Genomic DNA, 14326 nt, shown 5'->3' with positions numbered 1-14326 from the left:
AGTCAAAATAATACTAGATTCTGCTCCATAAAAATGTAAATAGCATATCTTCCTAGGCAGATAAGGGAATGGCATAAAAGAAGCAGCAATCTCTGTAGTCCCAGTGGAGGTTGTCCTAGGTGTGTGTCTATGTATCAGGTGTGTGCTGGATCCACAGATACAATCTAAGCCCAGGCACAACTATTAATTTAATTAATTAATTAATTAATTAATTAATTAATTAATTAATTAATTAATTAGATTTGTATTCCACCTTTCTCCCTGAAGGGCACCCAAGGCAGCTAACAATCAACTTAAAATGTAAGGCAAGAGATAAACATTAAAAATACAAAGCACTTAAAAACAATTAAAACAAGATAAAATACATAGCAGCAGATTACAAGCACGCAGTAAAAGACATAATTCATAAATTTATAAAAACAGCCTCTAATGCTTTCCTGAATAAAAAAGTCTTCAAGCCCCACTGGAGGAATAATAATAATAATAATGATAATGAGGAAGCTGCTCTCAATTCAAAGGGGAGGGAATTCCATAGTGCAGGTGCCACCACCGAAAAGGCCCTGTTTCTGGCCGCCATTCTCTTCACCACTCTCAATGACGGCACAACCAACAGGGCCCCTTCGGATGTCCTTAGAGAATGGACCTGATTATATGGAAGAAGGCGGTCTCTCAAATATACTGGTCCCAAGCCATTTAGGGCTTTAAAGGTCATAACCAGCACCTTGAATTCAGTCCGGAAACAAATGGGCAGCCAGTGCAGCCGCCAGAGTAGTGGCATGACAGAGTCAAACCGCCAACCCCCAGCAACTACCCGAGCCGCCGCATTCTGCACTAGTTGTAGCTTCCGGACCATCTTCAGGGGCAGCCCCACGTAGAGCGCGTTACAATAATCTAATCCTAATGTCACTACGGCATGGACCACCGTGGCCAGATCCGCCCAAGACAGGTACGGCCACAGCTGGCAAAGCTGGGCAAAGGCACCCCTGGCCACAGTCGACATCTGGACATCCAGGAGGAGCTGCGAGTCCAGGAGAACCCCTAAGCCCCCAAACTACCCCATTAGCCCCACTCTCAGTGAAACTGTTCAGAACTAAAAAAATTTCCTTAGGCTAGAGAATATTACAGATAGGCTAATGGGCTATGTGGGCTATATGGGCTTCACATATAAGCTAATGGGTTCTGAGCTGTCTGTGACAGATCAGGAGAGAGATCTTGGGGTGGTGGTGGACAAGTCGATGAAAGTGTCGACCCAATGTGCGGCGGCAGTGAAGAAGGCCAATTCTATGCTTGGGATCATTAGGAAGGGTATTGAGAACAAAACGGCTAGTATTATAATGCCGTTGTACAAATCTATGGTAAGGCCACACCTGGAGTATTGCATCCAGTTCTGGTCGCTGCATCTCAAAAAGGATATAGTGGAAATGGAAAAGGTGCAAAAGAGGGCAACTAAGATGATTACGGGGCTGGGGCACCTTCCTTATGAGGAAAGGCTACGGCGTTTGGGCCTCTTCAGCCTAGAAAGAGACGCCTGAGGGGGGACATGATTGAGACATACAAAATTATGCAGGGGATGGACAGAGTGGATAGAGAGATGCTCTTTACACTCTCACATAACACCAGAACCAGGGGACATCCACTAAAATTGAGTGTTGGGAGAGTTAGGATAGACAAAAGAAAATATTTCTTTACTCAGTGTGTGGTTGGTCTGTGGAACTCCTTGCCACAGGATGTGGTGACGGCATCTGGCCTGGATGCCTTTAAAAGGGGACTGGACAAGTTTCTGGAGGAAAAATCCATTATGGGGTACAAGCCATGATGTGTATGTGCAACCTCCTGATTTTGGAAATGGGCTATGTCAGATGCAAGGGAGGGCACCAGGATGCAGGTCTCTTGTTATCAGGTGTGCTCCCTGGAGCATTTGGTGGGGCCACTGTGAGATACAGGAAGCTGGACTAGATGGGCCTATGGCCTGATCCAGTGGGGCTGTTCTTATGTTCTTAATATTGAAGAGATAGGCATATCATATCTCATTGCATCCCAGCCATTTAGTTCCAGCTATAGAAGAATTTTAAAATTCACATTCTTGCATGATGAAATTATTTAGATGGCATATTGTCACTTTACTGTGAGTTGCATTTTCCAAAAGATTAAATAGACTATCAACTAAATAGGTAAAAAGAAAAAAGTACTTCAGAATCAAAGCTTCTAGTTATTATATATTTTCTTCTTCAGTTATACGCTCTTCAATACTCTAATCACCAAGGAACAGAAGGGATTGGGGAGATGTTAAAAGCTTCAATTTTTATTTCTTCATTAAAAAAGAGAAAGCTCTTTCTGGAAGATTTGCCTTCTGAGCCTAAAGACAAGTCATATAAATTAATCTTCATGTGTTTAGTGAAATTTAGGGATGAGTCACATGATCATTTAGCAGTGCTGTTGGCTTTCAGTGAAGGCCACTAGTGAACCTGGTAACTAGAAACTACAGTGGGGGATTTGATGCACATGTGCTGTGTCCAAAAGACCAATGCATGAAGTAAAAATGGGCAGGCACTGGACAATCCGACTTAAAAAGATGGGCACATACAACAGTAAGGAATCAACAGATTTAAAAATCAAAGGCATAAAACCTGCACAAGCCTTGTGCATATCAATGTGATAAGAAGTCCTCAGACAACTGGCCACATTCGTGTGCTAAACAGCAGGGTCATTTCTTGCAACCAGGCCTTTAGATGAGGGCAGCACAGTGTTCAAACCAGTCCAGCTGGGAAGAAACTGCAGAGTTGGTTACACAGAAGGACAAGAAAGACTTTTTATGAACTCACCAGCAGGAAGCCAATTAGGAGACTGTTTTCCTCAACTTTGCAGATGATAGCAGCTCTGAATATCCTAAAAGGCCCTAATTAGATTGAACATGGTTACTTCCCTTGTGAGCTAAATTAGGATGCTATCATCTAGACAACCAGCCTCTATAGAGCTTTTATTGTCCTTTTAATTTGCTGATTCAAAGGGGGAGAGTATCTTAATGCAAACAAAATAAAACAATCCCTGTCTTTTACTTAGTTATAGTTTTAAAAGGTAGATTCATAAACAAATTACAGTATATTCTTTTCAAACACCAGAGCTGAAAAATGCCAGAGGGGATTTATTTTCAACAAGTTTTATTTTGATTCACACCAACTTTATTTTTGGTTAGCTCCAACCTGAATTATGGCCCAATCTTCTGCAGTTAGTTGGTCCACCATCAGAACTAGTGTTCCGGGGGCAGAGCATGCTTTGGGGTATCACAGACACTGTTCTAGAAGCATGCATAGCCATGTACTTCCAGGCTGCCTCCACAGTTTGTAGGGAGGACCCCTTGCCCAGTAGTGGCCCTGCTGATGTCAATAAGTCAGCAAAGTGAGCAGAACTGGGCAGGGGTGTGGAAGGACTGGGGCAGATCATGGGGGGGACAGAGCATGTTGGAGGCAGGAGGGGGTGTATCCTGCCACAAATGATTTCCACTGGATACTAGCTCCTCTGGAGCCTCCCAGCATGCCTCCCTTGTCTCCTTGGACTTGTATAAACTAAAGTGCCGAGGAAACCCACTGGCGATTGAGGGGCTTATGGAGGGTGAAAGGGAAAATATTTTCCCTTACACCTCCCAAGGCTCCCGATTGCAACCCATGTCCCAGCATAGCATGCAGTGCAGCCTGTTTTGGGATACCTTTGTACTTCTGCTAGAAGGCATTGCCTTCTGGACAGAAGAGATGTCACTATGTCTCTGAAGGGAAGTAAGGGCATTTGCCCCACACCTGGACTGAGAAAGGCAAAAGGTTTTATTTCCTAGGCTTTTATGGCCCAATCCGATCTGGGCCTTGCACTGCCAGAACTTGAGTTCTAGCAGTGCAAGGCCCTTTGTGGTGGCACAGAAGCCAGGCCACAACAGGCTGCTGCCACAAAAGGGCAGAGATGTGGTGCGTGTGCCAGCAGCTCCAGGAGGCCCCACCAGTCCCAGTAAGTTGGTGAAAGGGCAGATGGGGGGGAGGAGGGGATTCAAAGGTATTCCAGGGTGGGGAGGGAGAGGGCAAGGTTTGGAGAGGGGGGAGGAAGGGATTCTGGCAGCAACAACTTGCTCCAGGTTCCTATCCTCTCTTTCCCAGGTCCCCTAACCCCCTTTCTCTCCTCAGGCTTATACCTGCTACCTAGCTGGTATGAGTCTGAAGAGATCCATAGGTGGTCAGAAGCCTATCCAGACCCTACCCAGAGGTTTAAAAAAAAAATTACCTCTGGTTGGTCTGGTCACCGCCTACCACCATTGGATGCAGTGCATGCTCTATCAGCACAGCTGTGTCACAGACAATGGTAGGGAGCTGCACTATAAATCTCTTTAATTCTTAACACATTATATCCTCCCTCCATCCACCACTTAAACATACACACCTACTTCTCCAGGCTGCAAATGGGATGCCAATACTTCAGGGAAACAGGCATTTTGATCTTCTTCACTTCCATGCCACCTTCTTTGCCCAAGGTGCTTGATCAGGAAGTTTCTCAGACTCATTAAGACTAACTACACAAGAGAAAAAAAATCCAAACTAGTTTTGGGTTTTGAACTAAGGCAGTGTCACCTGGACCCAGCCCAGGTGGCCAGGAGTTCCCTGGGAGCAGCAGTCTCCTCTGGAGTCAAGGCCTACTCAGGAGTAAGCCCCAAGTGTTAGCAGGACTGGGGGCCATGCAGGACACCTACATGGGAGTAGGGACAGGGAACAGCTGGGAGCAGGAAGACATGTGGGCAGGAAGGGTGGGGCTAGGCCGACCTGAGGTAAGCCTCATAAGGGAGCTGGAGAGGGAGAAGAGAGGTCACTCCTCTCTGGAGGGGTGGAAGTTCAGAGGGAAAGGGTGACCTCAGCCAAGGGGAAAGGAGAGAGGCCTCTATAGGGAGGGGGCTGCGGTCAGCTCTAGAGAGAGGAGGCTGGGGCAGAGACCTCCCAGACCCAGAGGGCATACCCTGGAGAAACATGGTTGTCGAGATGGGCGCTTGATGACAACTACAACCCAGCGGGACTAGCTGACAAGGGAGCCAGCACCAAGGTATCGTGAGCCCTCTCAAGGCCAGCCAGCCTGACCCCGGCCAGCTGGGGCAGTGCCATCCAGAACCCTGGCACAGGGCTGAGGGACTTGGGCCAGGAGGCCTGGACTACAATCTCCAAAGAGCCAGAAGGACCGGGGCCTGAGCCGCTTTGACGACGACGACACCAGTCAGGCTAGACTGAGGTGGGCCGTGAAGTAACAAGCCACATGAATGTAAAGAGGTTGACTCAATTAAACCGTCTGTGTAAAGCTGCCATACCTGCTTCCCGTTCATTAATTCACCGCTGACCACTGTGCATCGACCGGGTAAGCCCCTCGCGCTCGGTACCGACCCCAGGGCAGGGGCCTCCTCCCCCCATGGACATTACAGGCAGTCAAATCTAACTTGTCTATAATTCAAAATGTGCAAATCACTGCTGGCATTGTTGCAATTTCTACTACCTTCTCAGCAGTCCATTCTTTATTTTATTTATATTTATATAAATTAATTCATTAATTCATTAATTAACCACCGACCACAGCGCCTCGACCGGGTAAGCCCCTCGTGCTCGGCACCGACCATATATATATATATAGAAAAGCAGGAGTCAGAGATGAATCTGGGGGCTCTTATCCCAAAAGGTGAGATCATCCGGCCTCCTCCAGCCTCCCTTGGAAAAATATTTTTTCATGGAGACTTTGGTTAGTCATCCTCTTTGTTGAAAGGCACCTTGGCAGCAACACATGGAAAAATAAAAATATGTTTTCAAAAGATCTTTTAAACAGGTATTTGACATAGAAACCCATAGTTCTCAAGGATAGAGCTGAAGAGGGAGAGAAAACATATGCTCTGTCTAATGGCTTCTCTCCCAAGCATGTTAATATCATGAGCCCATACTTCTGATCTTTGTGGGGAGTTACAGGATCCTTGGTGCAACAGCATCCATATGTATTATGTGGATATCTGTGTGACAAAAGAAAGCTCTAAGGAAATGTGCCCTGCCAGGGTGGCCATAAAACTGGCTGGAGGAAAATGAATTAAACTGTGCAAAGAAGGAAAGTGACTGGATGGGTCACACCCTCTACAAAAAGTGGTGATTAGACCTCATAAATCTTCAATATTAAACTAGAATGAAACAGGTGAACTCAATAAGTCCTGTAGCTCTTCATCAAAAACAAAGATTATAATAACACTGACACAGTCCTCCAGAGAGAAGTTGAAGCCAGAATGACCCAATCAAGGTTTAGATAATTTACAAGAACTAGGAGGCCTGTGACATCTGGAGGGGCTAGGAAGGGGAGAGAGGACAAACTCCTCACAGTCTCATTGGATGTTTGTTCTTCAAACACTGGCGTAGTTAGCAGACCTTTAGAATTCTTTGAATAAATTTTCTTTTAGTTAAACTTCTGGAATGGGGTGAGATCAAAATCAGATATATTGTACTGGTAAAGCAATCTTCCAGGATTCCTAAAGCATTTTGTGATTTATCTGAAATTTCGAAGTGAGTACAATCGGGGGACGGGGCGGGGACGGGACGACAACTGGGGACTCTTCACACAGTACAAAAAAGGAGTATTATTAAGAACCCTTAATAATTCTTGTATACAGTAAATATGTTTGTTTTTAAACATGTATCATGTGCACCTTTTTTGCATCTCAAGAGGTGCGAAAGTTTCAGATTGTAGTCGGTGCTTTCCCACCACTTGGAACCCCTGGCTGCTGTGTGTTAGCTGCCTACGATGTCAGATTGCCATCTGGTGGCAGGTTAGTAGCACAATTGAACTACATCCTTGTTCCCCATCCTCCATTCCTTCATCAAAGGATAGGTAGGGTGAACCAAGGTTGGTAGGGCAATGGCAACCAGACTAGCTTAGGACGGCAAGGTTTGGGTGGAAAGCCTCCTCTTATCGTTTCCTTTATTGATGTAGACTTTTCTTTGGAGAACTGTCTCTAGCATTTTTAGCCAGGAATACCCATCTGAAGTCTGATACTAGCTGTGTTCGTTCCTTAACTCATCAAACAGATTTTCCAGAAGTCAGGGAGTGAGTAACTTAATGAGGGCTCCTGCATTTGACTATGAACATGTTTTTTTTTAATGTGTGCAGTTTTTTTTTTAAAGATCATTTCCAAGAAAGATTACTCCTGGCCTGGCTTGTTCTTGTCTTTCCTAACAAGGCTATAAAAGAAGAGTTTACAAACATTAGGACTGCTGATTATTTTAATTGCACAGTACGAACCACAAGCTGGGGATCCCTGCCCTCTTCTGCTCACAGACTCTAAACTGTGCATGCCGAGGATATTTTTAGCCAGGAGCTGGACACATGCCACATCATGTCGGAAACTAGTGTCATCAGGGCCCCAGACAGCAACAAGCTCAGTGTGAAAGCTGTGACTCATTTCATTTTGTTCTCCCCCTCAGGGGGTACATTGCTAGAGACCAGAGGATCACAGAGCTGTTTAGGGGGCACCTGCTGCTTGCTTCATCTGCTTGCCCCCAGTTACCAGCCCAAATGGTTTTGCCCATCATGCTTTCTCTTATGCCAGGGCCCAGGCTAATCCACTTTGCTTGTGATCATTTGACTGGGAGGGGGGCTTTGTGGCTCACAGCACAATCTGGGCTATGAATGAAATAGAGATGCTGCCTCTGGCAGAAATTTCCCATCTTCCCTGCTGCGAGAGGTTAGGAGCCCTGTAAACCAGCTGGCTTGTCAGTTCTTTCCATGTCAAATGTGGATTTGATCTCCTATTAGTCTGGCAAGCAGTGGAAAGATGTGCCAGCAGCTGTAGAATTGTTTCTGTTCCGCACTGTAGCTATCCAGAGGATGGCACTGGGAAGAAATATGGTGCAGGTTATGTTAAAATGTATGACCACACACTCTCACACTATGTTGGTAGAGTCCTACTGATTGTACAACTTCTTCCATCCCAGCCCAGGATTACCACTAAACTGGCTGTCCAGCAGTAGGTTACTTGCAGAGGAATGGGGGGATCCTGCAATGTCAAGCTCTGATAGGCTGATATAAATGTCACAGATCCCCAAATTTTTCCACTGCCAAGTCAGGTGGGATGATTTGCACCAATGATTAGGTAGCTGTAGAGGTCCAGGGAGGTTTAGCCATGTGCCTTTGTTTCTCCTGGCACTAGTGGACAAGCTGGCACTCTCACTACATATCCTAGATAAAGTCTACCTTTGATATGTGTGGCAGAGTGCTGGTGGAATGAGGAAAGTGACAGACAGCTCTGCTATATCAGCATCACAGCTTACCAAGACTGGAGGCCCAATCCCATACAACTTTCCAGGGCTGATACAGCTGCAATGCAGCCCCGAGGTAAGCATTTATCTTCAGGTGGACTCCATGACTTCGTTCTCACCACAGGATGCAGCTTGCGTCCCATTGGCATACTGTATCAGTGCTGGAAAGCTGAATAGGATTCAGCCCTGAGTTGTCATTTATGGTCACATGTTTATTACACTCCCCTAAGCACAAGTGCAGTGGTGCAGGAGCAGAAAGCCAACACAATTGACATAGTGTATTATGTCTAGCAGGAATCAGAGCCTCACTCTCCTTTACCTGGAACTTTAAAATGAAGCAGCAAATTGTTGCTTACAGGCCACAATGGCCGTATGTCTTCTGTGTATTAGAGATCGGTGGTAAGAAGCAATGTGTGGATGTGAATTCAGTTGGAAGAGAAGAAGCAGACTCTCAAACAGTTGGTTTAGCGATTTGTTAGTTCTCTGTAAGCCACGTGGGATTGTTGGCTAGGTCTCTATGCCAAAACATCTTGTTTTTTGGGTTCAGATCATCAATACCACAAAACTTTACAGAGTTTAAACATGGAGGCTTGATGCCAATGCATAAAGATATAAACATAGCTAAAAATATCCCTCACTGCCATAAACCATCACAGTTTGAGCCTGCTCAGAATGTATTTTCTCAGTACTGACTAACCTTGACAAGTCTCCACATAGTTGGGAATAGGTAGGTCTGAGAGTGAAGCTTTCGGGAAGACACCTTGCTTTTTAAAGATGGCTCTCTGTACTTAGAAAACCATAATCCTTTATTTGGCACCCTCCCACCAATTTGAGTTTGACAGTCTTGAGCTTGTTACTATACAAGGAAATCCCTTTCTCTGACATTTTTGGAGCACCACTAGCTCTTTCCCCCTCCTCTAAATGCTTGTAAACCACACATTTTCACACTGAATTCCTCACCACAGTATGTTTTCCTATACTTGACACTCATGCTACTAATGGGAGGGGAGACTGGAGGAGGAGTGTATTGTGTTATGTTCTAGTTAGGTTCTGGGCTGATGCCCCCATACTTTATTAAGAACAATGATTTCTGTAATTTTGTGAGAGCATAAACCTTTCTGGCAATGAACACAGCTGTGTTACGACCATTTATCAAAGCTGTTGCAACTTAATTATTTAAAAATGAGAGTGACTTAGCAATTTTTAAAAAAAATAGGGTCTGGAAATAAAAAATTTTCACAACACCCCCCTCTAGTCAGTTTCCCCCATATGGCCAACATAGATCTGAGTAGTTCAGAGATTTGCTTTGAAAAAGGTTTATTTCTAAAACCATAAACCAGGCTCATCTTCACCTTTCTGACTTTCACATTCATTGGGGAAATATATAGTCAGAGCCCTGATTTTTCAGAACGGTTTTAGTGACCATGACATATAATTATGAGTATGTATAGTTCCCTGTTTTGTTTTTTAACATGTCACAGGCCTATTTCTCTATTCACATTACTACTGCCAGGGATGTTAGGTTATTGTTAATACAGAATTGTTGTATTTGCAAGTGGTAATTTTTGCTTTGCATGATTTCTATATAGCTCTTTCCGATGAGTCTGTGTAGCTTCTCCCAGAAGTGTCCAATTAGAACAGTCATTCTAGTTTCCCTCCACCAAACAGCAAGACTTACATTTCTTCTATGTAGTATTATGGTTTCAGTTCAACATTATTCCTGTGACATGTTCAGATTCTAGATTGGCTTTTTAAAAATAACATGTGAAGGTCTGAAATGGTTTAGCTAGTCTAATGAAGTCAATAATTCTGAAATAAATGATTGTTGCATGTATTTTGCTACTGTGTTTGACTTCCCCCCCCCCCACATACCTTGAGTATTTTATAAATGTAATTTCATGAATTTTTAAACATTAATGCCAACTAAATACAGGAAACAAAATACTGGGAAGGATGGTCTGTTAATTGCTCCCAAATAGTTAATTGCTCACAAATTATATTTGTGCAGTGTTTTCTGGGTACACAAAGCACTTTATGGGTGATACTTGGTGTTGTCTTCATAACAACCATGTGAGTATAGTATTATTATCCCCCTATTACAGCTGGGAAGCTGAGGATGATGTGACTTGTCTAAGGTTACCTACAGAGCGTCTGGGTTGAGATGGGCTCCTCCATCCTAAAGACAGTTCCGGGGAAGTGGCACATGCCAAGTGTGCTCAAAAAGGAATGCCTCAATAGATTCTCCATTGCTAGGGCTACTAGAGTGTTCCATGCAGGATACATACAACACCCTAGCCCCAACAGAGCAAATGTTGGAAATTAAGCCAGATCTGACTGCACAGGTGTAATGGGACAATCTAGCCTTAAAACACTCATTCCTGGGCTATTGTGACAGGAAAGAGGATGCAAGGCTGAGAAGTCTCTGCTGCCCAAAAGAAGAAAGGGTGTAGAAATCTTGGGGAAGCTATCATTTCTGAGGAGGAAGTATCAGATAATTGTGACCCTCCTCCCCTTGCCACAAGTTCTGAAGCCACAGCAAAGATGCTTCTTTTGGAACTGGACCGACTTTCTAGGCAGCGGTGAGGACTTCTCCCTCTCTCCCATCATTATGAGCAACAGAGACAACCTGGGGCATCCCTGAGCCTCACAATGAGTTCATCACAGAGGTGAGATTTGAACTGAGGAAGTTCTGACTTGCAGCCTAGCCTCTAGACTACATGAGCTCTGATCTGACAAGTCTTGCATTTTTATGAGCTGCATAGGGTAAAGGTGAGGCCACTGATCTGTAAGAATATACAACTACCGGGAGATTCCTTTCACACCATATACTGGCCCCAACACATGCTGGTGTGACAACATAATGGATAGGTTTTTGTTTCCTTTCTCCCCCACCCTTTTGCTCAAATGAAAGGGATGCCTTTTGTTACCATGGTCACCTTTCATGACCTCAGCCAAACAAGATCATGATTTCCTTTACATTTTATTTATTTTTTAACTTTCATATTGAACCTCAAATCCCTAGGTAAGGGAAACATGGAAACTGTTACCATCATAGCTGGGCTTGGAATGTGGGCCACTAGCACAGACCTCAGGTCAGGATACCTAAGCAAGAAAAAGAGAAACTTAGAGAAATAACTCTCAAACTCCATCTGCAAGAAATAGCCAGCTTAACAGTGCTTGGGGCAGCAGGTAGAGACAATCAAAGCAAACAGATTCAAAGGGTTAGATCACTGGTCACCAAAGTCGTGACTGCTGCATCTGGAAAAAGCCATCCCTGTTCAAAGCAGCACTTACTGTTCCACCGCACTGCTCATAAGCAGCCTACCCTATCTGTACAGAGCAACTCTCTGGGTAGTCATGTCTGTAGCCCACTGCCCCCAGATTTCCAGGCAGACACAACTGTGCAGGGGGTTGCTCTGCAGAGATCAGGTGGGCTCCTTGTGAGCAATGCAGAAGAAAGGGTAAGCACTTTTCATGATGGAAGGGCTGCAGCGTTGCACTGGATCCAGCCTGCGGGCTGTAGTTTGGCTGACACTGGGTTAGATGGAGATTGGAAAGTACAAAGAGTAAAGTGCTGTGCCCAAACTGTAAGTATCCTATAGTCCAATTAAAAACGTCTGGACTTGAAGGCCATGATCCAATAGAGTACCTTTCATCGTAGGTGTAACAGGAGGAGGTAGGCCCTCCCTGCTTTCAGATGATACCACCCCAATGATTGTTAAGGGTTTGATGACTACATACAAGTGAATTTTTGAAGCAATGTTTTCATTACTCTTTGCCATGATTTGAGAAGTTGGAATCTGAAGCCATCGCATCAGGATGGCCATATGCATGTGCCTTGACTGCTGTTGATGAACCACAGCTATTGCTCCAGGAGGGGTCATTGCAATGTGGACATTGTCATCTTGAAGAAAAATGCATTAAAATGATTGTTCCCATCTTGGCTTTTTGTTTCCAGCTGTCCAGATCCACATCCTGAAAGCAGACAAGGCTGGAGAATGGTGGAAGTTCACAGTCAATATCATATCTGTGTACAAGCAAGGGACCAACAGGATACGGCGTGGTGACCAGATCCTCTGGATACGCTCCAAGGACATTGCCTGCAAGTGCCCCAAAATCAAGTCCATGAAGAAATACTTGCTGCTGGGCCATGATGAAGACTCTCCTGACCAGAATGGCATTGTGGCAGACAAAAGCAGTCTTGTGATACAGTGGAGGGACACATGGGCTAGACGACTGAGGAAGTTCCAGCAACGAGAAAAGAAAGGAAAGTGCAAGAAAGCCTAGAAAGAACTGGAGATGGGAAGAGCCAGAGACTGTATGCGCTGCTTTGTGTAGGACTTGGAGCAGATGGGGTGGGATTAGGGATGCCAGCAGGACACTTGCATTGCAGTTTATCTGCGCTTGGGGTGGGAAGGGAAAAGGAGGGACTAATAACTTCTTATGAGACATGGCAATTTTGCACCTCAGACTACAGATACACCACAAAATTTAGAGGAGGGCCACATGAGACTTTACCGTAGCAAACAATGTTATGTCAGTTACTAGTTCCCATCATCCCTTTTGATTTTCCTCTCTCTCTCTCTTTCTCTATGTGTGTCAGAGGAGTGACCAGCTGCCTTAATTTTGCTGATATCACCTAGTTCCATCATCCAGACACAGAAGGAACGGTTTGTTTAAGCAAAGTGATAAAAGACAGCGTTGTTGGAAAATAATTGCCCTCTAAATAAGAGAGCATATCAGACTGCTAGGGAGGATGGAGAATAGGCACTTGGCCTGGAACAGATTATTGAGGGGGCACTGCAGGACCAGCAAACCACATTTTGCTGTCACCATCTGCACAGTAGCAGGCACTAGAAGGCCACCTGTGTTTTCCTGGAAATGTAGTACCAAAACTTAAAACACAGGTCTTGCTGCTCAACTAAAACAAGGCCAAAAGAAAAATCATCACAAAAAAGTCCATTCTTTTTTCTCTCCTTGCCATTTCTGCATTCACTGGGACATGAACAAACTGCTACACACAGGTCCTGCAACATTGTAATTGCTGCTTTTTCCAGTCCTAGTTAGACCTTCTGCATTCATCTCAGTCCACTAGAAGCAAAGATAGCTTCGGACAGATCCCACAGACTTTTGAACCATTAAGACCCCACATATACATATACGCACAATCCTACTTGTGGGTGTTACAGTCTGAAGAGAGCAAGCAAAGGTCACAATGTCAGAGATAAAATATCACCCCTCTTCATTTGTGAGTCTCCACAGCAGTAGTTACTGATATCCCCATCCAAGGGATGCATTTCTTACCAACTGTAAGGAATGGAAAGGAAAAAAGTTAATACAAAATATTTCAAATGCACATATGGAATGAAGTTCACATAAAAACAAGTAATCGCCTACTGTAGCTTTGGTTTTATGCAAGAAAGTTTGTGGACAGATAATGGGTTTCAGTGAAGGAGCCATACTCTCCAGGGTGCCCTACAACAGTTCTCATAAATGTCTGCACTCTCTTGGAAGCTGGGGTTGGCTTATCACTTCCATTTTAGGTTCACAGGAGGTGAAGGAAATGTTTGTTCACCCACTGTCCCTAAACTGGCAAACTAGCAGGATCGTCTAGGCAGGCAGTCCACGCGTGAGCTCAGGGACGCCTGCCCTGCAAAATACAAACTTCCCTGAGATGTTTCCTGCTAGGAAACTTGGAAACACTTTTTAATGACATTTTCCAGTGGTTTTGCCTTGTTTTATAGCAATTGACAATATTTATATAATGACATAAACTACCATAAAACAAACTGCAGCACAAATAGGTGTAAAGTGGCCAGATGCCGGGGAAGTGGGGAGTACAGGGAAGACCAGTTAGGATCCCTGGCTTGGGGTACAGATGGAAAAACTTCTCTGACTCAAGTGATCTGCACAATGCTGAGCGTTTTGAGCTTTCACTTCTTTTTAAGAGCTTGGTTTTTCAAAGAGAAATCTCTCATGTTATCCAAGCTGAGGTATATAAATGCTGCTCACAAATTTTCATT

At 44.5% G+C, this 14326-nt stretch overlaps 1 protein-coding gene across 2 annotated transcripts in view; it reads left to right on the top strand.

The window, feature by feature from the left end:
• The window catches only part of NTN1 (netrin 1), a 151915-nt gene extending 138227 nt beyond the window's left edge, over positions 1–13688 (top strand). For both annotated transcript variants that reach the window (XM_066617665.1, XM_066617664.1), the window contains one exon: positions 12262–13688. In XM_066617665.1, coding sequence (XP_066473762.1) covers positions 12262–12590 — 329 coding nt within the window. In that variant the 3' untranslated portion in view covers positions 12591–13688. The remainder of the gene's footprint in view (positions 1–12261) is intronic.
• Positions 13689–14326: the final 638 nt, after the last annotated feature.

Source organism: Tiliqua scincoides, chromosome 2, assembly GCF_035046505.1.
Source record: "Tiliqua scincoides isolate rTilSci1 chromosome 2, rTilSci1.hap2, whole genome shotgun sequence".
NCBI classification, from domain to species: domain Eukaryota; kingdom Metazoa; phylum Chordata; class Lepidosauria; order Squamata; family Scincidae; genus Tiliqua; species Tiliqua scincoides.
This window is presented reverse-complemented; position numbering and strand designations above follow the sequence as displayed.